We start from the raw sequence: 25,182 nt of genomic DNA, 5'->3' as shown, positions 1-25,182 counted from the left end.
TTAATAAGCATGATTGGACCAGTGGGTGATATTAGTGTTTGTGACAAATCAATGCAAACCATCTTGAACTGTCTACATAATAGAGGGTTTATGGGTATGTTTGCTTGTGTGTCTGTATCTTTATTAGAACCGTATTCGACAGTACCCAGCCCTTGTGAACTGCACAACGATAGACTGGTTCTCTGAATGGCCACGTGACGCTCTATTGGAAGTGGCTGAAAGATTTTTGGATGGACTCTCTTTAGGGAGCGAGGATGGGGTAAGACACATCAAAAGAAATATGATCCATTGATTGATTTCCAAATGCTGTCAGTGTATTACACACAAATACACAAAGGTATACTAGACTTCCATTGAAAGAGCATTACTTTCAATTAATTTTAGTTTTTTTTAAATGTGCACTCAGTTGCTTTTTGTTAGACTTCCACTGAAAGACAACCACTACCAATAAATACTTGTATAATATAAAGTTTTCACACAAAAAAAAAACATAGCCTAGGTCACATAGGCTAGGCTCAACGTTGCCGTATTAAAAAATTCAGAAATAATGTAGGCTAAAATGCCGGTAAAAAAAAAACATAGCCTAGGTCACATAGGCTAGGCTCAACGTCGCATTTTATTATTCCATTCAGAAATAATGTAGGCTAAAATGCCGGTAAAACAAACATTATAAACATATTTATTAGTTTCTCTCCACAACAAATCCTTTAAAGTTAAGGCTATGCATTTAGGCCATAATCCAAAAATAATTAACTAATTAATTTAAAATTAATTAATTTAAAGTGAGACAGATGCCTACCTCTCTCATTCGGCACGAATTCAAATGTTTACATATTTGCGACGTATCTGGATGCTAAAATATTATTTATTATAGGCTAGGCTTTGTACTTCACTCGCATCAATGTAAAACATCATCCTTCGCATCAGCTATATCAGCACAGTGAGGCAGTGGTCCCACTGAATGCAATAGATTGTACAACGGTGCAGTGTAACATTTTATACGTTTCTTTAATTTATTTACATTTCTGTAATTTATTTTAATAATGAACAGGCTGCAGTGTCACAAAAATATGTTGTGTCTGTGTGTGTATGAGGCGCCAGTGCGATATGGTCATACAAGCAAGACATCATTCAAAACTTTTGCAAAATAAACTGTAAAATAAATAAAACTATAAAGCTTTTGTAAAATAAGGAGAACTACTTTCTGCCATCTATTTTTCCTTTCCGAGAACTTTGGATCATCTCGAACCAAACCTCAGCAAAAAATCTAATTATTTTGTATTGTTAATCTGTCAATGATTAACTGAAATATATTTTGTGTATATGCCTATATGTTACTTTTTATGTAAGCATATCATTTTATTCGGTTTTCTCCATTCACAGAAGCACTGCAGGTGTGTGTGATCTGTTGAATCCATCTTACACTACCCTCGGATAAACTAACAGCTGTGCATTGCCATTGCGACTTACATATGATGAGTCCACAGCTGAGCGCGGGCATTTCACTCGTTGGATGCGTCAGCGTCACATTTGCAGGCCGTACTACTTGAATTCCTGATTGGTTGACAGCAAATTTCAAATATTAAATGGAACGATAAAATAATGTTATTAATGGCCATTTCAAAATTTTTGATTCTGTTCAGAACTATAAAATTAGATTTTGTTTCTGTTCTGGTTCTGTTCCTGTCAAAATTTTGTTTGTTTCCAGTTTTCGTTTTCGTTCCTTGAACCTGTTCAGTGCCCTGTTTTTTAGGTATCTCTTAGTAGCCGTTATTGAATCATAGTTTAATTGAATTTCAAGTGTCAAGATTCATCAGGAGTCTTTGACTCTCTCATCCTTCATCTCTGTGTGGATCTTTTGTTTCCTTTGAGAGATATCATACAAATCGTGTTTCTTTTTGCTCAGTTTTTGAACTGCAAATCACTTTGACTTAAGGTTCTCCATTGAGACTCTCTGTTGTTTAGAGGGAGTTCAAACCTAGTTTTGTTTTAGTCTGTTATAGGATTAGTTTGGGTTTATCATACTTCTGTTGTGACCTTGTGCAAGGTTTGTTTAAAATGGACGCTTCCACATCTTGTCATTTCTCTGATGGCTTCACAGATCCAGACTAATGTTGCCAGTATCTTTGTGACCATGCACCAGTCTGTGGCCCAGTTCTCTCACAGGATGAAAGTAGAACTGAAGAGACACAATTATGTCACACCCACCAACTACCTGGAGCTGGTTTCTGGATACAAGAAGTAGGAATCAAAAACACTTTTATCTTTTCTGTTGTTCAGGTCTTTTTTTGTTTTTTATTTAGCTACCATGAAGATTTAAAAGACATGGTAGTTTCCTTTTTCCATTTTACTGTTGTCTTTTAATGGTAATTAAATAATACTAAAACTCTGAAACTCTCTCTTTTTTCTCAGGTTGTTGTATGAGAAGCGTGGCGAGCTCGGAGAGCAAGTGTCTAAGTTGAGGAATGGCTTGTTTAAAATTGACGACACACGCAGTAAGGTAGAGGGCATGTCTGTGGAGTTGGAAGAGGCCAAGAAGAAAGTGGCTGAGTTCCAGAAACAGTGTGAGGAATATCTGGTTGTCATTGTGCAGCAGAAGAGAGAGGCAGATGAACAGCAGAAGGTGTGTTAGTCGGTCTGTCTAATGTTGAGGCTCTTTATTAGGGCTAAAAGGTATGACCAAACTCGTATATTATGGTATGAATTATCACACCTTAACACGATAACATTAAACATTATACATTGTGATATAGTAATTTTTGTAGAAAATCAACCTTGAAATGTTTTAAACGCCATTAAACACTGCCCACGAGGTGTCCAAGCCTCGGGTACTATGAGCCTTCAGCCCCTCTGGAGGACTAAGACCCATGCTATTATAAGCCAATATAAAAGCTTCCACTATCCAGTGGGACAGGCACTGAGGAGAAATAGATTTACCCTTATGAGAATAACTGATTACTCTTCCGCAGCGCTTTCGTTCTGTTTACAAAGCAACGAAACTAATGGACAGGGCACAAAAAATGAAGCCGCTCTTCTTCTGGTGACAAAAAGGGCGGCGGATGAAAAGCCAATAAATCCACTTGATTATAGGCTAGAGCTGACTCACTCACCTTAGGCATGACTCTCAAGTAATCCTTAGTTAACTGCATACAGATGTTATCCAATTCTGAAACTCTCTCATTTGCAACAGTCCCAAAGGAATAACCGAGACTGTCAAGGCCATCAGCCCCAGAAAGTGTAAACACAGTCTGAATTGGACTTTTTTCCCTTTTTGAAAAAGGGATAGACAGCTGCGAATTGACCTGATGCGCTCCTGTGACTGAAACGCTTGATACCGATCGGAGTTAAGTCTGAGGCCTAGATAGACTATCTCCTGTGTGGGCACCAGGCAGTTTTTTTGTCTCGTTTATCTTGAAACCTACGCTCTTCAAGTGAGACACAAGCATCTTCGTGTCTGTCTCCACTTGCTGCTGTGATGGAGCGCAGAGGAGTAGATCGTCCAAATAAGCTGACACTCTTGAGACCCGCTGTTCTCAGCAGTGATAGAGTCGCTTCTATACATTTGCAAAACGTTCTTGGAGCTAATGAGAGCCCGAATGGGACAGTCATAAACTCATAGGCTGTGCCCTGATAGGGAAACCTGAGGAATTACCAGTCTCTCTTGCGAATAAAATGTGACAGTGCTTTAAATGTGGGCATTTTGAACTTGTATTTTCACTCTTTTTGAAGGAGGATAACAACAGATATCCTAGAGTGTTGTTGCTCATCCCCTCATCCTGAACATGAGGACAGGTTAAGTTGCTCGCTGTTTCTTCCCTCTCTGAGGGTTTGCGATCTGTGTCTAGCCACCGCTGCTGCAAAGGAAGGTTTTCCTTGTGCTTCCTCAGATCACACCGCTGGTGCATAGCAGTGACTGATGCTCCGAAAAGGGCTTTGGGCTCAACCGAGGCATCCAGGAAATCAACTTTCTCTCTGTCAGAGAGTCCTAAAAGTTGAGAGTCGGCTTGCTTAGTTGGGGACACTTCATTTACAGCGATATCGTTGACTTGATTGCAAATTATTGCACAGATACCATTTAAACTGAACTGAGCTGCATGATGACATCACTGAATTCAATGATGAACTGCCTTTAACTGTCATTTTGCATTATTGACACACTGTTTTCCTAATTAATGTTGTTCAGTTGCTTTGACGCAATCTTTTGGTTGGGGGTTCTCAGGTTGAGATCTGCAATAATGCAGATCTCTTCCCAGTGAGCTGGGTTTGGTGACCCAGCATCAATTTGTCTCCCCATCTCCTCCTTGAGCTCTGCTTGATAAGCAGTGAGGAGAGAGGTAGCATTCAGAGCCCTCACTGCCAGAGCAGAGGAATGATAGATCTTCTGAATAACTGAGGCTGTTAAGCGCTCAGTACATCCTGGCAGCGAAGCTGAGGCAGAAGAAAAAGCTGCTCTGCGATTAGGGTTAAGATGATGTGCCACTGACAGCTCAACAGGAGGGGATTTGACATCCCCAGCTCCTCCATGTTCTGCACATCCAGTCTGGAATACCCCTTCACAGGAACCCTGTGTGAAAAGGGTTTGTCCCAAAAATGCTTAATCTCTGAAACGCACATGGGGGACTGCAGGAATAACTGTTTTAGCAGCCAGGGTATGCGATGGCAGTCACTTGCCATCATATAGGTCTCTCTCCGTTTCCTGGCCCGCCTGCTGCGATGGCCAGTCAATAGAAAGTTTTGCCGCCATCCTCCTGCACATTTCGAGCAGGTCGAGCTCCACTTGAGCCGAGGACCCATCGCTTAATGCGCTACCCGGACGGGAGGGCATCACTGGTAGGATCGCGTCGTCATCATCCTCCTCTCCATCCTCCTCCAACAGACGAGCGATTGCTTCATCATCGTCCTCCTCCTCCTCTCTTCCCTCTGACAAGATTGGGAAAAGAGGAAATAGCTCTGCATGGACATGAGGCATCTTTCCCCGTCACGGCCCCGCTTGCGGAACTAATAGTTGTGTCCATTCTTTTATCAAGCGCTAAGCTCACCACAACATGTCGCTTAGAAAAAAGATGGACCAGAGAATTTGTCGTAACACGTTAATTCGCTCATTTGTCTCTTAACAGTAGTTTCCACCTTGACAGTAAAAAACACCCGCTCTCAGAAAAAAAACATGTTTGGCAACGTACCTTGATGGCTCGTCTAAGAACAGTTAAGCAGCTAATCCTGAAAGGGGGAAACCGATAATTTAGCTTCCAAAATATCTTCACATGTAAGAGAACGAGAATGAGTTAGGGACCGTTATGCAGTGATATATAGGGAGGCGGGACTCATCACTGTCGTGATTGGTCTGTCAACAGACAGACGTGGTGTAATTGGTGCTTCCAGGATTGGTCACACCCAGGTGATTCCCATAGTGAGATACCTCACTCATGTTATCAGAGAACCGGTGTTACGTGACTAACCTAAAGTGAAATATTGTAATACTGCTCAGCAATCCTCTTTTTTGGTTATTGAATACTGATGTTTGTGTTTGGTAAAATGATATGTGTCTGTGTGTATTTGTGTGTTGTTGTTTATCTTTGTATGTGTTAGGTGCATTTTTGGAATATTTATAACCTTCTAAGATTGGTATGTTTCTTAATGTGTCTTTGTGTAGGCGGTGGGTGCTCACAGTGAGAAAATAGAAGCAGAAGAAATCAAGTGTAAGGCCATGGCTGAGAACGCTCAGAGAGACCTAGATGAAGCACTTCCTGCTCTAGAGGAAGCCATGAAGGTCATTCTGCATTCATGCGACTATTACTTTCAATACGACATCATACAGCTACAGTGCCAACTGAATATGTGATACATAATGTTTTCATCAGCACATGAAAAAACTGTGGTAATCTTGTTGGACTGTCTTCAGGCTCTGGAGTCGCTGAATAAGAAAGATATGACGGAGATCAAGTCTTATGGCAGACCTCCAGCTCTTGTGGAAACCGTCATGCAGGCAGTTATGATCCTCAGAGGATGTGATCCAACTTGGGCGGAGGCCAAGAGACAACTGGGTACGAGAAAGAGAAAGTTACAGATCTTTATTAAATCACTCCATCACACTGATGTCACACATGGATTCAGGCACTGGCTCAGGCATGAAATCCATACCAGACTACTGTATAACCAAATTCACATGAGCCAAACCGAGAAAGGGGAGGGTTGGGTGATTCATTAGCATGCCAGGATATATTTAAAAAGGTCAGCACAATGCAGTAGAAAGCACATAACCCCGGAACAGATTGCAGAAAAAAAAATGAAATATGTGCTTGCCTGAGGCTGAATTCAAACCATTTGTTTTAGGAGAGGGAAACTTCATTAAGCAGTTGGTGAATTTTGATAAGGACAACATCTCCGACCGCGTGCTGAAGACCATTGGACATTACTGCACGCAGCCCGACTTCCAGCCTGAGATCATCGGACGGGTCTCGCTCGCTGCAAAGTCTCTCTGCATGTGGGTCAGGGCCATGGAGGTACAACAATCATGAAAAATTACAACAGTTACGACACCAGAATGGTGTTAGGCTGCCCGTGTTATTAAAATATATATATACAGTATATATATATATATATATATATATATATATATATTCTAAGTCAAGTTTACACCAAAAACTATAATGGTAACTATATTACCATCAGCACAAGTGGTTTATTCAAAGCACTGAATAAATGACAATTCTTATTGTATATCTTATATTTTTTTATGTATTTCAGTGTTTATTATAAATTGTTTATCCATGCACATTAACTTCTACAGCCCCTCACATCAATGTCTTGTCTCTGATAGCGTGTGCATTGGCGCAAGAACTGGCCAATAAATTCCTGTCATCTGTCGCTTACACGAGATCGCAGTAATTAGAAAACAACAACCGTCCAATTAATTCGGAATAGACAAATTCAAGACCCACCATGTATTTTTATTTTTTTATTTGAAAAGCTGTTTCCCTTAGATATAATTCACAATAGGGAAGGAAAGATAATAAGACAATCACAATTTCTGTTTTAATCTGATTTTTATTGTTTTTCAATATTTTTATTGTTCTTTAGCTGGTAAAACAATCGCTCTGTCATAAATTCCTATAATATCTTTCCTGAAATAGTGGGTTCTTCTAAGGTGCAGTCTGTTTCTTGGTAAAATTTTGTAATTTCAGTAGAAATGTGCAATCAAGAGTTTTGTGTAAGAGTGAGAAAGTTCCCCACAGATTTTCAAGTTGGTCATGCAAATTTGCCACGTTTGAGTTGTTTTTTGAAGTGACTATAGTATGAGTTATACTTCTTGCTACACTTTTGACAATGGACATTTTTGTGCCTTCAAAATGTTTCTGAAATTTTAGTAATCTGACTGCACCTTAAGAGTTTAAGAATATTTTTTAGATATTGTTAAAGTTATCATTCTTGGTGTAAAGGGGTCATGACACTAAAACATTTTTTTATGTTCTCATACCTTTGTGTGTGTGTATATCAGGTATATGGCCGTATCTACAGGGTGGTTGAGCCAAAGAGAGCAAGGCTGCATGGAGCAATGACTCAGCTGGCTGAGAAACAGGCCGCACTGGCTGAGGCCCAGGGCAAACTCAGAGAGGTCAGCATGTGTCAGTCTGTCCTAGACTATATTTGTGCATGTATGTGGGCGTGACTTTATGTTAATTCTGTTTGAGTTATATAGTGCTAAAAACATGTTTGTGTGTGTGTCTATAGGTAGGAGAGAAACTGGATCAGCTGAAGCGGCAATATGATGAAAAGCTGGCCCAGAAAGAGGAGCTACGGAAGAAATCCGAGGACATGGAGATCAAACTGGACCGGGCCGGCAAGCTGGTGTCTGGACTGGCAGGAGAGAGAGTTCGCTGGGAGGAGACAGTGGCTGTACGCACAAACACACACATAGTCACCCTCCATACCTGGATGTGAAAATGCAACCTGGGGTCTCTGATGTGATTGTGAGTGTGTGTGTGTGTGTGTGTGTGTGTGTGTGTGTGTGTGATGGCTTAGGGTCTAGAGAAGAACATGTCCTGTTTGGTGGGAGACTGCCTGCTGGCTGCTGCTTTCCTGTCCTACATGGGCCCTTTCCTGTCCAACTACAGAGATGAGCTGGTCACAAATATCTGGATGAAACAGGTATCAATATGTTTGTCTGCCTGTGACTATTGTGTTTTAGGTTACTCTTTTCTGTTGTTTTGACTGTGATTTTCTTTGTCTGTCTGTCTTGCCTTAGCTCATCTTTAGCACCCAGTATAAACTTGGTGCTTATTAATTTTATTGATACAGATAGATAGATAAATAGATAGATAGATAGATAGATAGATAGATAGATAGATAGATAGATAGATAGATAGATAGATAGATAGATAGATAGATAGATAGGGTTGCATCAATTTAAAATAAAAAAATAGGGTCACTCTTAAAAAAAGTTAGAAAATCCCTGATCTAGAGCACTTGTTGTAACTTAATTCATAGTTTTGCTTTGAAAACTGGTTCAGTATTGCATAGTATTGCACACTTCACAGGTTAGATTATTATGACATTATGCAGGTGACAGCTCTAACACTTCATTTCTCTTTCCTCTCGTTCAAATGTCCTTGCCCGAATCCTCCACTACCCTTTTCATCTCTAGGTGAGAGAACTGGGGGTGCCGTGTTCTCCGGGATTCAGCTTTGCCATGTTCCTGTCTAAACCCACGGCAGTGCGCGAATGGAATATCCAAGGCCTTCCGTCTGATGCCTTCTCCACTGAGAACGGAGTCATCGTCACCCGTGGCAACCGGTCAGGCCCAGAGAGCCAATCCCTTAACGCTAATTAGAATAATGATGATATCTCATGAATAATGAGCAGTAATGAATAGTGATTGGAGAATAATTAGCTAAAGATAATAGTAAGCTCAGTTTTTTTGGATTGTTCATTTATAGCTAATGCTAATTTCCTCCCTCACACATACACACACACACACCAAACAGATTAATGGCATTTTGAGATTATGGATTATTAGGAAATAGCCTGTTTATGGATAATGTGACATGCATTTATAGGGAGAGCTAATGTTTCTCTCTCCCTGTTCTTCGTCACAGATGGCCACTAATGGTGGACCCTCAAGGACAAGCGCTGAAGTGGATTAAGAACATGGAGTCCAAACGGGTGAATATTTCACACACACACACACACACACACACACACACACACACACACACACACATATCCCATATATATGAGTTCATATAATCCTTGTACTGAACTCAGACTACATTATTTTGCTGTAAATGTCTTGGCAACGAATACAGACACCAGAGCAGGGCAGAAACAAAGGAAACTGAGACTGCCGTGATTATTAGACAGTGTTAGATCTACTTCTCCATGGAGAAAAACATAACCCACATTCAGTGCCAACATTACCTGCTCAGAGTCACGATGCCTCATCACATGACTCGCCGTCTAACCCACAGACGAGCCGTTTTCAGGGCCCTTAATTAGAATACAAAAACTCCAAACTCAATTCTCTTATGAGTTGGAAACTGCGTCCCCTGTGAGACCGCATCTCCTCACCTGCTCTCCTTCAGCAGAATATATCTTCCATTTATCACTCCCTCTGAACAAATGCACATTAATACACTCGCTCTCTGTGTCTCTGTGCTGGGGTGGGGTGGGTTTTGTTTGCTGATAGATAGATAGATAGATAGATAGATAGATAGATAGATAGATAGATAGATAGATAGATAGATAGATAGATAGATAGATAGATAGATAGATAGATAGATAGATAGATAGACAGACACAAACAGAAGGATGGATGGATGGATGGGCGGATAGGCTGTCAGGTATGTACAGAAGGAGTCATAGGAGGACGCACACTTTCGATTCATCTCTCAGGATAATTTGGTGTTCAGCTGCAGCCTCTGTTCTTCTTCTTTCTCTGTCTGTGACCTTTTCCTCCTCTTCGCAGGTCTTTTCTCATCTGTAGTGGTGAGTGTCTGGAGCGGCGAGTGCTGTTCACATGCTACAGTTAAACGTTGACATTTACGAACAATAACAAAATGACAGAGCCCAAGCCTCTTTTCTGCCTCCTTCAGCTCTTCTCCGTCTCTTTCACATCCCATTTTCTTTCTTCGATGTCCATTTATCAGTTTTGATTTATCACTCTGCTACCTTTACTCTTTTCTTCTTAGCTGATGTCATTATATCGTCCTCTGTGTGTCCTTCATGCTCTCTTCTGGTCTCATGTTGTCTCTCTCTCTCAGGGGTTGAAGGTAATAGACCTGCAGATGCCGGATTTTTTGCGGATCCTGGAGAATGCAGTGCAGTTTGGTTCCCCAGTTCTTTTGCAGAACGTCCAAGATGAACTAGATCCTTCACTAGCCCCCATTCTCAACAAGTCCCTCACAAAAGTTGGTCAGTCCACAGTACACACGACTCACCATTGACTGATAACATTGCTTAAAGCTGCAGTCCGTAACTTTTGGCACTCTAGTGGTTAATAAACAGAACTGTGTGCATCTTACAGAAGAACATTTTAAATGGAGCTACTTCTCTCTGTTTATGTCTATGGCGAATCACGCAGGTACTGGGCTACACCACAGCAGTACCTACACAAACCAGTCTAAATAGTCAGAATATAACCACTTACTACAGGTGTACCGTAGTGATTCAGGACAAGCAAAAAAAATAGGGTTTGGAAAATTGGATTTAGTTAATCTGCTGGTTAATAGGTTAAAGGTTATTTTACTTGAAAAAGCATTTTTGCATCTTTACATCATGCAAACCATAATGAATTTAATGAAGTAAAATAGCTAAAAAAATAAATAAATAAATAAATAAAAATCTGTATTTTATGTTTCTAATACTTAAAAATAGCATAAGAAAAAATATCTCAGGGCCAGAGAAACTGTCACCGGGGCAAGTAAAATTTGGCACAGTGATTACAGATTTGGCCTGGCAAGGTTGTAGGTTCGAATTCCACAAGGAATGATCTGTGGAAATATTGCATATCTCTTGTGTGTGTTCTGCAGGTGGGCGTTTCTTGTTAAAACTGGGAGATAAAGAAGTGGAATACAGTCCTGAATTCCGTTTCTACATGACCACCAAACTGTCCAATCCACATTACACTCCTGAAATCTCTTCCAAAACCACCATTGTCAACTTTGCTGTTAAAGAACAGGTCAGTGTGTGTTAATGACCTTGTGTCCATGACAGAGGTCTTTGAGGATGAAACATAACTCTGTGTGCATCAGGGTCTGGAGGCCCAGCTGCTGGGGATCGTGGTGAGGAAGGAGCGTCCTGAGCTGGAGGAACAGAAGGACTCTCTGGTGATCAACATCGCCTCTGGCAAGAGGAAACTGCAGGAGCTGGAGGACGAGATCCTGCGGTGGGCGGCACACACGCTCGCACATGTCACAGCTCTGCATTAGCACCTTCATACAAGTGCCACTAACACATCAGTAATTCTAATCAACAGTGTATTTATACTAGCAAGTCTCACATTTTGCACTCATCCATGTTGTTTGTGTGTGTGTACAGGTTGCTGAATGAGGCGTCCGGCTCCCTGCTGGATGACGTTCAGCTGGTGAACACCCTGCAGACCTCCAAAGTCACGGCCACGGAGGTCGCAGAACAACTGGAGATCAGCGAACTGACCGAGAGCCAAATCGATACCGCCAGAGAGGTGAGAGAGAGAGAGGGGGATGAGGGGGAGGTCAAGGAAAGAGAGATGGTGTGAAGGAGGGTGCTGAAACGGTTGCCAGATTGAATTAAAGATTGCATCTCTGAATAAAGCAGAGGGATAAAAAGACTGCTGAGATGAGGATGTTGATAGCAGGAGAGGCAGATAAAGCTATAGACACCACTCTGTGTGTGTGTGTTCAGGCCTACCGCCCCTGCGCCCAGAGGGCATCCATCCTGTTCTTTGTACTGAATGATCTGGGCTATATAGATCCCATGTATCAGTTCTCTCTGGACGCCTACATCAACCTGTTCACCCTGAGTATAGAGAGCAGCCCCCGCAGCCACAAACTGGAAGAGAGGATAAACAACCTCAACAGACACCACACTTATGCCGTCTACAGGTCTGAAACACAAACTCACATACACATGCATATATTTACAGAGGTGTTACTTTGTTACTGTGCAGTTTTTGGAGTTTTTTCACTGTACTTGCACTCTTATGCCCCAGAGGTTGATATTTATTAAAACTTACAGGTGCCTGTAGCATGTACTTTTTCTAATTTCAAAATGCCTTTTAAGAATAAGTTTTATTCTCTTTTAAAGATTAATACATTTTTATTCAGACTAGTTTAATTGTAACAAAATATAAAATATAAAATCTATTTTAATATTTCTGTGAAAATTATATATACGGTTTACACTACCAATTATTATTTTTATTTTTTAATGTTTTTGAAAGAAGCCTCTTATGATCACCAAGTCTGGATTTATTTAATTAAAAAAATGCGGTTAAAACAATAATATTGTAAAATATTATTATAATTTAAATAACTGCTTATAAATAAAACATATTTTAATATGTCATTTATTCCAGTGATGGCAAAGCAGCTATAACTCCAGTCTTCAGTGTCACATGATCCTTAAGAAATCATTCACATTTCATATTACCACAAATTAAATCACTTATATTTTTTGTGTAAACCGTATGTAATTTTTCTTTTTTTTTTCAGAATTCTTTTTGAACTAGAAAGTTTAAAGAAAAATTTATTTTGAAATGTCAGTCACTTCTGATTAGTTCAGTGGGTCTTTGCTAAATAGAAGTATTAATTTCTAAAAAAAAAATAAAAATCCAAACTTTTGAACAGCTGTGCATGTACTTATGTAGCATTACACACTGTTTTTATCTTCAGATGTCTTCATATGTAAATGTAAATAAATATATTTACCCATGGGAAAATTTTCATAAATGATGCACACACATATACAGCCACATACATAATCATCATGTAGTGCTTGCTCGTTGTCATCTCACATTTCTTTATGATTTTTAAAATCATATTAAGCTGACTTTCAGAGTGATGTCAGAGAGTTTGATCTGTTTGCAGATACACCTGTCGAGGACTGTTTGAGTGTCACAAGCTCCTGTTCAGTTTCCACATGTGCGCCAAGATCCTGGAGGCGTCCAGAAAGCTCAACATTGATGAATACAGCTTCTTTCTCCGGGGGGGACTGGTGAGAGCTGCAGGGGGGAGTGTGTTTGTGTGTGTTCTGGTTCTGAAAGTGGATTTTTGGAAAAGATTGTTTTGACTTTTTTAAAAAATAAAAAAAGGCCTCATGTTACATAAAGAAATCTGTGTGGTGTGTGTGTATGTGTGTGTTAGGTTCTGGATAAGGAGAAACAGATGGATAACCCCTGCTCTAGCTGGCTGTTGGACTCTAACTGGGACAACATAACTGAACTGGATAAACTGACTAATTTCCATGGACTCATGGCCTCGTTTGAGCAGTACCCTCGAGACTGGCACCTCTGGTACACCAATCCAGAACCAGAGAAAGCACCGCTTCCTGGTAATGTGTGTGTGTGGGCGTCAAGTTTTGCGTACATTGTGGGAGCCTAATTTTAGGATATAAGGTTTGGTTTGGGTTAGGAATCTAATAATCAGAATGATTCTGGCTCCTTAATGGTTCTTTATGGGAATCAGAGCCAGTGTCAGAGTTGTATGGATTTAAAATGCTGTTCTGTCCACACTGGCAGAAGAATGCATCTGCCATTAAACTGAAGAAAATATTCATTTCTGGTACTAAAAAGAAGGTGCCAGTACTTAAAAAAAAAATGGTTCATGGTTCAGAGATCCTATTTAGGGAATAGAAAATATAATTAGAGCAATATGAAAACAATACTAGTCAATGAAAAGTCCCCTTTTAAAGTTAGTGAAGTGAAACACATTATCACCTTGTTTCTTAATTTCCCTCTTCATTTCTCTTCCCTCCCTTTCAACCTGAATGCCACAATCTGCCTCTTTTTTCCTTTTCCTCTCTTTCGCTCTCTGCACAGGTGAATGGCAAAAAAACTGCAATGAGCTGCAGAGGATGCTGATTGTACGTTCTCTCCGACAGGATCGCATCTCTCTCTGCGTCACGACTTTCGTCATCAATAACCTGGGCTCTCAGTTTGTAGAGCCGCCCATTCTTGATATGAAGGCTGTGAGTGACACACACACATACACACAAAGATATCTGCTCACCTTAAAGCTTAGTATGAAAATGAATCAACGAGCAAAGAAATTAACTTTTTTTGTTCTTTATATCATAGTGGCTCTTGGGTGAGATGTGAAAATTGCTAAGTTTTGTGTTACATTAAGGTGAAATGTACTCAGATTGTCAATGACACCGTTCTATAAGAAGCTGACATTTTCAGCTTTTGAACTCAGAAAATTGAATGTGAGACTGCTTTTTAACTCTTACCTCTCTGGATCTCTGGAGCATAACAACCAACACAACACCACCAGCCAGTGTCTCCCTCTAGACAGAGAGTGAGAGACTGCATGAAATAAATCAGATATGCTTCAGGGTTACCTAAATGCAATTGATTTTTTCCCCCTTTTTCATTTTTTAGTATGCATTTTGACTTTTACTTAGAAAATAGAAACCATCTGAATCAAAAAATCCTCTGTATTTGCACCAAAACCCATTTGTTTGTGTGTGTGTGCGTGTGTGTGCGCGCCTTAGGTTTTAGCGGACAGCACCATGAGGACTCCTCTGATCTTTGTGCTGTCCCCTGGTGTGGACCCAACAGCAGCCCTGGTTCAGCTGGCAGAGACGTCAGGCATGGGTCAGCGCTTCTTTGCCCTCTCACTGGGTCAGGGCCAGGCACCCATTGCAACACGGCTGATCAAAGAGGGAGTCGCAAATGGTGGGGTGATCTCTCTGCCTGTGATTTTGCCACTATTTATCTCTCTGTTTATAGCTTCTTGTGATAACTCTTAATGGTTTGCCCTAATTAAGTTAGATGAGTAGATTGGGAGTTTGGGATTAGTAAGATTGACTACGTTTACATGTGCCAGTATAATGCAATTATTTCCAATAATCAGAGTAAGGACTTAATCGCATTATGATGTTTACATGTCAAGAGCAAAGCTCTTCATTCCCGTTTACATGCAATGTCCATTATTCTTATTAAATGCACTCATTGATTGATTGACTTAATTATTTATTTTTGTTTTTAAAATAAATTATATTATTTAGCAATTTGATTGCATTAAACAATTGGCTTTTACAAAGTTTATTTTTTTTACTTTATTAATCAAAGAATCTTGAAAAAAAATGTATCAGAGTTTCCACAAAAAAAAGAGCAGCACAACTGTTTCCAACATTGATATTAATAGGGAAGCACCAAATCAGCATATGAGAATGGTTTCTGAAGAATCATATTACACTGAATACTGGAGTAATGGCAGTGGTGTAAAGTGTTTGAGTAAATCTAATTACTTACTGTAAGTACTTAAAGACATTAGCTACTTTTACTCTCTACTTGACTACATTTTTAAACAAGTATATGTGCTCTTTACTTTACTATGTTTCTGATGAGTAATACTGTTACACATTTTGCATGGCACCTAACTTTTTCTGCAGCAGTTTATTTCTGCTACAAAAGAAGTGTTATCGCCATCTAGGGCACTGAATGCATTGTTGCCAGTAGTGATGGGAATTCCGGCTCTTTTTAGGGATCCAGATCATTTGGCTCAGTCTTTTTTAGTTCAAATTAATTCAATTTAGAGTTTGAGATCAAAGGTCTTTTTTAATGATCTTCATCATAATAAAAATATAAATTGAAAAACACAAATACACTGGATGACGAAACATTTAGGTTGGATGATTGTAGTTTAAAAATGTCTAAAAAAATACTTTTACTTCTCCCTTAAATTTAAAAAATCCCCCCAATAAGAACACCCCCCCCCCCCCATTTTCCAAATGAAATTCAGGCCCTGTATACATACACACACACACACATAAGAACACCCCCCCCCCCCCCCATTTTCCAATGAAATTCAGGCCCTGTATACATACACACACACACACACACACACACACACACATATATATATATATATATATATATATATATATATATATACACACACACATACACGTCCAAATTCTTTTATTTTTTTATTTTTTTTGGTTACTACGCATTTTGGTATTGGTATTTGGTATTTTTTTTAAATAGGTTGGTTTTACACTGTAATTGGGCTGGAGATCTTCAATCCAATCTGGCAACACAGACTGAAGGTCTTGTGTGCATTAGCAGCTAGTTACTGAATTGCAGGTGTTTCATATATGAGATGGGGACATAGAAGATAACTTTTTGAAGGATATTGGTTTACTTATGCACATTTGAGTGCTTGAGCTTAATTGAGACTTGAGTGTTTGTAGACATTTAAGAGGATGATGTGTCGACCTTGATTTATTGCAGTATTATGGTGTTCAGTTTCATTTTGGTTTTAGAAAATAAACGTGATTGCTCTCCTCACAAATCAACTTGTTTTTCACTGTTGAGGACTAGTGCATCTCAGAGCCTACATTCAGTAAAACACTAATCACTTTTTACTGTATTTTTGATCAAATAAATGCAGCCTTCATGAGCATAAGAGATTTCTTTCAAGAAAAAAAATAAATCTGACCAACCTCAAACTTTTTAATGGCAGTATACTGTATATATCCCACTTTTTGCACCAAAAGCAGTTTTATTTTACTTTTACTTGAGTATTTTCTACAATTTCTGTGACCCTGAGAATTAAACCATTGGTTGCTTACATTTATATTTATGCATTTGGCAGATACTTTTATCCAAAGCGACTTACATTGCATTCAACTTATAGATGTTATTAGTTCTTGCACTCGCTGGGAACCCATGTCCTTGGCATTGCTAGTGCAATGCCCTGCTATTTGAGTTTAGGAATGTTGCTACGGTAGCTTTATTAGCTTTATCTATAGCCTCTGTAGTCTCTAGTCTCTAAATGACATCTAGGACTGATTAGTGATGCTGGGCAATATGTCAAAAATATTTTATCGATAAACGCCTTTAAAAATATTGCGATATCCGATAATATCGTCTAAGCCCCACCTCCACCATGCCCCGCCCCCACCGAGACGACTTTGCAGACATGCACACACCATGTTTCAGTTTGGTCTTAATTATTGCTACAAAGTTTTGTTAACCTTTCTTAGTTTATGCTTAAACTAACAGAAAACATTAGCCTTGCTGTTATTTTGGTGTTGCTAATAATTTCCACTCTGTTCTTATCAAATGTGGTTTTGAAATGCCTATTTTCCGATGTTTCTCTTTCTTTTTAGCATTATTGCCTGTGTAGACACATTTCATGATGGAAAGTTTAATTTCCTTAATTATAACAATTGCAGCACTGTTTTTAAACTTGTAGTCAAGCTTTAACGTAATTGATATTTATCATGTATAACTAAAATCATGCAGGGATTAAAAACAAATTCTTAATCCCCTTTCCCCGCTTTGTGGTAGTGTATTTCGGAGGTCTCTTTAGGCCCATTTTTAACTAAATAAAAATTACTGCTTTATTTGTTTAGAAGCAGGGTAATTTAAATTTCATTTTTGTATTATAATTTTTATAATTTTTATTTTATTAATCAAAATACAGCACCCACAATATAATATTCAGTGTTGGGCTGCCGAAACTCCGAACAAATGTCTTCATCCATTTTAATTTTGTTGCAAATGAATTAAGAATTTATAGTGCTTTATCTTAGCTTAATTAAACCTAATTATATTGTTTACACGGTTTAAAAAATCTGTAAAAATATTGCTCTGAAATGTGCGCTGAAGGAATTTGTGTATTTTAATTATACCTGTCATGTTTGTGGTTTTTTATCATTAAACAGTCTGTTTAAATATTCATAAAACACATGCAGTGCTACTTTTTTTTCTGTTTAATTTTTATTAAACTGCAGATCAAAATAGAATAGGCCTATACCCTAAATAAAGATAAATTAAATTGGAACGCATCTCCAAAATAATCAGATACACAGATGCACGTTGCCATAACAGTAGTCAGCTCTGAACAACAGGCAAATAAAATATAAACTGAGGTTCAAAAGTGATTCAGTCAAGATCAGTGAGGGAATTTCTTTTCTTTTGTTCTTTGATTAACATTAATGACTGGCGGCAGCAGCTGCTGGATTCCACGGATCCAATACACCCTTCTTTTCTGTCTCAACTCTTTATGATCACTTAAGACATAACCGATTGTATTTATGGGATATTTTGATATAATTCAATTGAGTGTAGGTGTCAATTCAAATGTGTAAGAATGCGAGAAAGAGAGCTCAATCCAGTGTTCGCATATATAAGAGGCGGCTTTTGTGTGTGCGCTTTGTGTGTGTGTGTGTGTGTGTGCACAGCACAAAAAACAGCGTGCGAGTGCAGAAGTGACTTCTATTTCATCTTCTTGCAGTTGAATCTTTTGAAATCACAATAAATGTGCATTCAGAAATCGAGAAGCAGAATCGAAATGTGATTTTATAACAAGTCATTTGATTCTTGATCTTATGCATCTGTTCTGATTTCTGAAATTGGAATAGCTACTAAATTATTTCATTCTTGCATGCAAAAAGACCTTTATGGTGACTATGGGGCTATGTAAAATATTTTTTGCAACTTACTAGGTTTACCATTTGTCATTTTTTTCCGATAATGTCGATAATCGCCTGTTACCTGACTGTTGAAATCGACATTGCGATACTTACGAGACATCGTCGATATACGATAATATCACCATATCGTCCAGCCCTACTGACTAGCCTCTTCACACGTGCAGTGAATAACAGTGCTTCACAAGGTTGTTGAATACTGAATAGATATTGTGGGGTGGTCATTTGTAAATGTGCTCATGGTTCTGCTGTCACAAAATACTAGGGGTGATCCATATTTAGGGACTATCATTAAAAATAATAATAATAATAATAATAATATCGGCAAACAGAACTCACATTTTCTTCAGAAAATTTCAAATCTAATGTACTTTTGCTAAATTTAATAATCAAACTCTCATTCTCTTTGGCAGGTCATTGGGTGTTCTTGGCTAATTGTCACCTGTCTCTCTCTTGGATGTGTGAGCTGGATAAACTAGTAGATGAGTTACAAATCCAAGAATGTCATCCAGATTTCCGACTGTGGCTAAGCTCCTCCCCTCACCCAGAATTCCCCATTGCCATCCTGCAGACAGGCATCAAAATCACTACTGAGCCTCCTAGGGTACACATATACACACTTTTGCACAGTATTGTGAGATGTTTAAAATGGTATGTGCTGTAATTAAAGTGGTCTTGGTGTGTGTGTGTGTGTGTGATCGTGTCTCTGTAGGGGGTGAAGTGGAATATGAAGCGTCTCTATCAGCGAGTGTCTGAGTCTCAGTTCTCACGTTGCTCGCGGCCGCTGCTGTACCGTAAGCTGCTCTTCGCTCTCTGCTTCTTCCACAGCGTCATCCAGGAGAGAAGGAAGTTCCTACAGCTCGGCTGGAACATTGTCTACAGCTTCAACGACTCTGACTTTGAGGTAGAGAAAGAAAGAGAGACAAGGATGTGAATTTGCAATGGTTATGTGGATTTCTGTATTTTCCAAAGTATGACCAATGTGAATTGCTCAAATTTAAGTAAAAAAAAACACATTGTATTAAATGCATCTATTAGTGCATTTATTTTATAGCTTCCACACAAACTCCACAGGGGTCGCTTATATCTTGCATTTGAAATTGCAACATGCGCATACCCTTTCCCCAAATAATAGTAATTATTTTCACTTGCTATGATTATTAATATTAAATATGCTTTTGTTTTTATTTTACAATACAATAGTAAAAAAAGTATGAAATCCTGCACACAAAAGAAGAAAAATCTTCAAAAGTCTTTATTCAAGCCATAAAAATATGAAAATGCAAAAAGTACAAAAAAAAGATAAAGATAACACAAAGATAAAACTTTTTCAATATCATACCATCATCAGTGTCTACTTGTAAATTAGCATATTTAAAGATATTTTGCCATACTACTTCTAAATCAATCAAGAAAAAAATAACTTGCTGTATACTTCAATCATATAATAAGTATATATACATATAAAAATAAATATAAATAAACATATACCCAAAATATATTTAATGTATAGGGAAAGCTATTAAAAGCACACATTCAAAATATAAACAATGATCCAAATCACTAAATTTCACACATTTTTAAAGAAAAATAATAATAATAATAGCACAATTATTTTTTTATAATTTAATAATACTACTTATTTTTGTATAGTTGCATTGATTTATGAGAAAAACTGGTTTTCCTTCTTTTTGTCTGAATCCAATCACATATCTGAGACAGCTGTTAAGGCCTTATTTTATTTGGTCCACTACTCCTTTTTGTAGGCTGCAAAATTATAAGGACTTAATTATAAGGACTTTAAGTTTTTATAGTTGAAAGCATGCATCTTATCTTCGAACATACCCTCAATGAAACTGTGTGTTCACCTTTGCGTCCTGGTGATGCTGTAGCCTAAATTTTTCATAATATATTAAGCTCAAAATAAGCTGCATATTTAATAGGTATTGCCCATGGCTATGAAATTGTTATTGAAAAAAACATGTTTTAAAAATATATCATAAATCTGTGAACTCATGTGCATCTCTGACGACTGTATGGGTTTGTGAAGACTGTTTGGTAATTATTCCTCTCTCTTTGTTTTTCAGGTGAGTGAGAGTCTTCTGAGTCTTTATTTGGATGAGTATGAGGAAATCCCCTGGGATGCTCTCAAGTTTCTCATCGCTGGGATCAACTATGGAGGACATGTGACTGACGACTGGGACCGACGTTTACTTACCACTTACATCAACCAATATTTCTGTCCTGCTGTTATTGATACGCCCTTCTTTAAGTGAGTTCACACATAAAAAATGTTATGAAGTTAAATGGAAACGTCCGTTGTTTAAAAAAAATTAATTAAATCGAACCCTAACCTTACATCTTAAAGAAAACTTTTTGCATTTTTATATTAAAAACATGAGTAATTTAATTTATTAATATTCCTAAAGTAAAGTTTTGGCAGATTTGCCTCACTTCTGGAGACATGTTTGTCCACAAACTACAGCCTAGTGAACCCAACCACACGCACAGAATCTCTAATGTACTCCAAAAACTGTACAGAGTCTTTGGTGTTTGTATGATCTTCACTCTTAGTCCCACCCTTACAAAAAAATAAAAATACATACCTTACCCAAAAAGCGAAAATGTTTGCCTGGTTGAAAAATAGCAAGAAAATCTCACACACTCTCACGGACAGATCTTCTCATTACTCGCTCACACACAAACTTTGCATTGAATATATGTCAAGCCATCACACACACACACACACACCCTCTGATCTCTGACACTCCTCTTTACCCTGCTGTGAGGATTCCCGTGTGTCCTCTTGAGCCAGTAAGTCTGCCGCCACAGTTCTGATCTAACGAAGACCAACAGCTCCCCCATGGGGCCGCAAAATGAATCTCATAGCGTCTGAGTTTAATGTGTTCCATTTCCTCCAAATCCCCTGGTCCTTCAGGACCCAGCAATACTGCATGCATGGATGGAACATCTGTTACTATAGCAACCACATCCTATAATTACCCTCAATCAGTGCCTCCATGGTGACTTGAGTGCACAGCAGAGGCAGCTCTAAAATTTTAGGCAGTAATAGAAATGAAATATCATAGATTACTGGACTTGGAGGGTGAAATAGGAATCGGCAGTAATTACAGTATCTGTGAAGTTTTACTGACAAACAGTTTAGCTACTATCAGTTATTTGATAGACCTGTAGATGAAAACTAAAGAAAGTGTTATTTGAGAATGTGTATGAAATTGGCGCAGAAGTAATATATATTGCTGTGCATATTCACAACTTTAACAACTTTTTAGCGCATTAAACTATTTAACGGTTCACATCAAATCCTTTGTTAAATACTGCCATGTAACTACATGATAAAAAAGTATGACATTCATAATCAGTGTTATTTTTGTATTATTTATATACTGCTGTAGTTATTATAATATTGTTTAAAAAATTTACTTTTTATTAGTTTTTTTTAATAATCTATAATCTTTATTTAGCTTTTTGGAATTTCAGTTTTAGTAATTTTAGTGATTCAACTTAAACTTGTTTTATTTTTGCTGTTTGTTTGCATGTATAGGGTCTCCTCGTTGGTGCATTACTATGTTCCTCGTGATGGGCCTCAGTCCTCATATTTGGACTTCATTGGTCAGTTGCCAGCACTGGAGCACCCGGAACTATTTGGACAACACCCCAATGCTGACATCGCCAGCCAGATCACAGAGGCTCGAACCCTCTTCCACACACTACTGTCTCTGCAGCCACAAGTCACCAGCACCGACACCACCAGCCCTGGAGCCAGCAGGGAAGATAAGGTGTGTATAAAAAAAAATATTGAATTTAGATCTTTCAGCATATGTGACACTTATAATTGAATGTGTATAACTTTGTGTGTTTAGGTGTTGGAATTTTCTGCTGATGTTCTGCAGAAGATTCCTGCTGAGATTGACTATGAGGGTACTAGAAAGTTGCTAAAGGATGACCTTTCACCTCTAAATGTAGTACTGCTGCAGGAGATCCAAAGATACAACGCACTGCTGCACACCATCAGGTCTGTGTGTGAGAGCGCAACAGTCATATGTGATTATGAATAATAACATGCTAACCGTGCTATATTTGTGTGTGTAGGTTATCTCTCTTAGAGCTAGAGAAGGGCATTAAAGGCCTGGTTGTGATGTCCAGCAGCCTAGAGGAGATATTTCACAATATCCATGATGCTCGTGTACCTCCTCTCTGGGAAAAGGTAAGAGAGGACATCTATACACTACCATTCAAAAGTTTCTCAGCCTTTTGAGTCTCTTATGCTCACCAAGGCTGCATTTATTTTGATCAAACATACAAAAAAAATGATTATGCTTTGAAATATTATTTCAAATTAAAATAAGTGCCAAAGTGTGTATTTGTTCATATTTTAAAATGTAGTTTATTACTCGATTACAAAGCTGTATTTCAGCAGCCATTCTGTGTCACGTAAAATCTGTGGTACTTTCTTTTAGGATTCCTTGAAGAATAAGAAGTTAATTTAATGAATTATTGATTAATAAAAGTATTAATTTCTCACCAAGCCCAAACTTTTGAATGGAAGTGTACACACTGTATATCTGGGCTTGCCTTCTCTGCACAGAATACATGCAGTAATTACAATTTGGCCAAAACAAGTTAACTTAGAGGGTAACATGTGCTCCCTCTGAAATGCTATCTAGGTAAGCATCTCACTAGGTTTTGGAGGAGTGCTTATAACTCTGTGAATCACACACACCAGGTCATGTTGTAGTTGTAATACAGCCCTGCGTGAGTGTGTAAAAAGTGGGCTGTGAGGTGTGTGTTCAGCGGAGAGCAACAGGAGTGTGTGAATGAATGGTTGAGAGGATTGCTCTGCGAAGGATGAGGTGAACAGAGCAACATTTAGAGGATTAAACACACACTCATCTTGGGTTTAAACACTCTTAGTGTTTGCTATAGATGGAGAGCTGCCCCAATCATGTCAAGAATGCACAAGATGTGGTACTAATGATCTTGTGTGTGTGTTTAGGTCAACAAGAGTAGATGTTACACCTTGTATTAATCTGATGTAGATTTGTGTGTGTGGGGGGGGGGGGTTCATTTCTAAGGATAACTGGACTCAAATACACTGAATAAACAAAACCATGTTTACTTGAAGATCTTTGGTAAGCATATGGCCTATAAACTAATCCAAATGTCAATCCATCCATCCCTCTATTCTGCCTCGTTTTCCATCTTTCTGCGCCTCTTTTACAAAATAAGTGGAGAGCATCCATTAAGACTTCCTCTCCAGCTGGGACTGTCCTTCTGCTGTCTGCAGTGCCTCATTACTGTCTTTCTCTTTTTCTCTTTCTTTCTGTCTCCATCCATCAGCCTATCTTTAACACTGAATGCACAGTTCCTCTGTCTCTGTCCAGTGTTATATTTTGGCAGTGACTCGTTGTATCTTTGCAGAAATATATGACTTTCATTTGCAGCTGACTCTCGCTGCTGTTCTTCACTCATCATTTCTCTTTTTGTCTAATTTTCATCTTCCTTTCTTTCATGCTCTTTATAAGTGCTGGTTTGTGAGTGGTGGAGGTGTCATGCCTCATACCTTACATTGACACTGTTGACATAACCCGTTGTGAGCTCAAAGGCTATTAAAAGATACCACTCACACCATTTATTGAATCTGGTGTTCTTTTTTCACTGACCTGGGATCAGTGGTTTCCAATCTGTGGAAGGCCATTTCTGAGTAAAAATAAATTAATTATAGCCTAATTGTGACTTTGTTTCCTGCAATTTTGTCTCTCATAATGGTGGCTTTATATCTCAGAATAATGACTTTATATTTTACAATTGAGATTTTATGTCTCACAATGTGTCTTTGTGTCAGTTAGCCTCAGGCTCACATACCTGTGATGCACCGAAGAAAACAGATGTAATGGTGGAAAATTACTTTAATGTCATTCATTTTAGCTTATTGATTAAAAAAAAAAAACATAAAAAACAATAATTACAGAAATAAATAAATTATAAAAAAAAACACTTTCAATCAACCCCCCCTACTTACATAACAAAAAAATCAAAAGTATAATTTTCATTACTAAAAACAAGTTAGGAGAGCATAACCTCCATGACTTTGATGCACAATTTTAATCCATAGGTGCCAGTTAATGTGTTTTTTTGGACTATTTGCATTCTTTTAGTAATTATTAAAATTTGGAATAAGCTTTTATTTTTGTATTTTCGGTTTTCATTTTAATTTCAGTTTACGCTTATTGATTTTATCTTCTTTGGATATTTTTATTACTTTTTTAATATTTCCATTTAGCTTTCATTCTAGTTTTAATTTTAGTAATTTTAGTGCTCCCATTTAATCTCATATTATTTCAGTTAACTTTCAGGGTTTTCTTTTTGTTTGTTTTAGTTAACAATAGGAATGCTTGTGCAAATCTTGTGTATGTTCAAAAGTTCAAAAGTTTAATCACCTGTGCGGAAAGCACAAGGTTATGTTAATAAAAGCTAATTAATTTATGTGCAATTCATTAATGTATGTGCCCTTAACGCTAGCTG

General features: G+C 38.2%; 1 protein-coding gene across 1 annotated transcript in view; it reads left to right on the top strand.

Moving 5' to 3' along the window:
* Positions 1 to 25,182, top strand: part of dnah2 (dynein, axonemal, heavy chain 2) — a 138,879-nt gene that overhangs the window by 108,197 nt on the left and 5,500 nt on the right. The window contains 26 exon segments of the mRNA XM_042727001.1: positions 127 to 259; positions 2,102 to 2,241; positions 2,413 to 2,623; positions 5,651 to 5,767; positions 5,900 to 6,041; positions 6,331 to 6,500; positions 7,496 to 7,612; positions 7,729 to 7,893; positions 8,020 to 8,145; positions 8,642 to 8,790; positions 9,093 to 9,159; positions 10,257 to 10,407; positions 11,025 to 11,173; positions 11,247 to 11,380; positions 11,533 to 11,677; positions 11,878 to 12,077; positions 13,062 to 13,188; positions 13,338 to 13,524; positions 14,012 to 14,160; positions 14,686 to 14,869; positions 19,050 to 19,240; positions 19,349 to 19,540; positions 20,724 to 20,908; positions 22,202 to 22,436; positions 22,521 to 22,672; positions 22,750 to 22,864. Of these exon segments, the coding sequence (XP_042582935.1) occupies positions 127 to 259; positions 2,102 to 2,241; positions 2,413 to 2,623; positions 5,651 to 5,767; positions 5,900 to 6,041; positions 6,331 to 6,500; positions 7,496 to 7,612; positions 7,729 to 7,893; positions 8,020 to 8,145; positions 8,642 to 8,790; positions 9,093 to 9,159; positions 10,257 to 10,407; positions 11,025 to 11,173; positions 11,247 to 11,380; positions 11,533 to 11,677; positions 11,878 to 12,077; positions 13,062 to 13,188; positions 13,338 to 13,524; positions 14,012 to 14,160; positions 14,686 to 14,869; positions 19,050 to 19,240; positions 19,349 to 19,540; positions 20,724 to 20,908; positions 22,202 to 22,436; positions 22,521 to 22,672; positions 22,750 to 22,864 (4,033 nt within the window).

Source organism: Cyprinus carpio, chromosome B7 (assembly GCF_018340385.1).
Source record: "Cyprinus carpio isolate SPL01 chromosome B7, ASM1834038v1, whole genome shotgun sequence".
Lineage (NCBI taxonomy): Eukaryota > Metazoa > Chordata > Actinopteri > Cypriniformes > Cyprinidae > Cyprinus > Cyprinus carpio.
The sequence above is the reverse complement of the archived record's forward strand: the minus strand, read 5'-3'. Positions and strand labels throughout refer to the sequence as shown.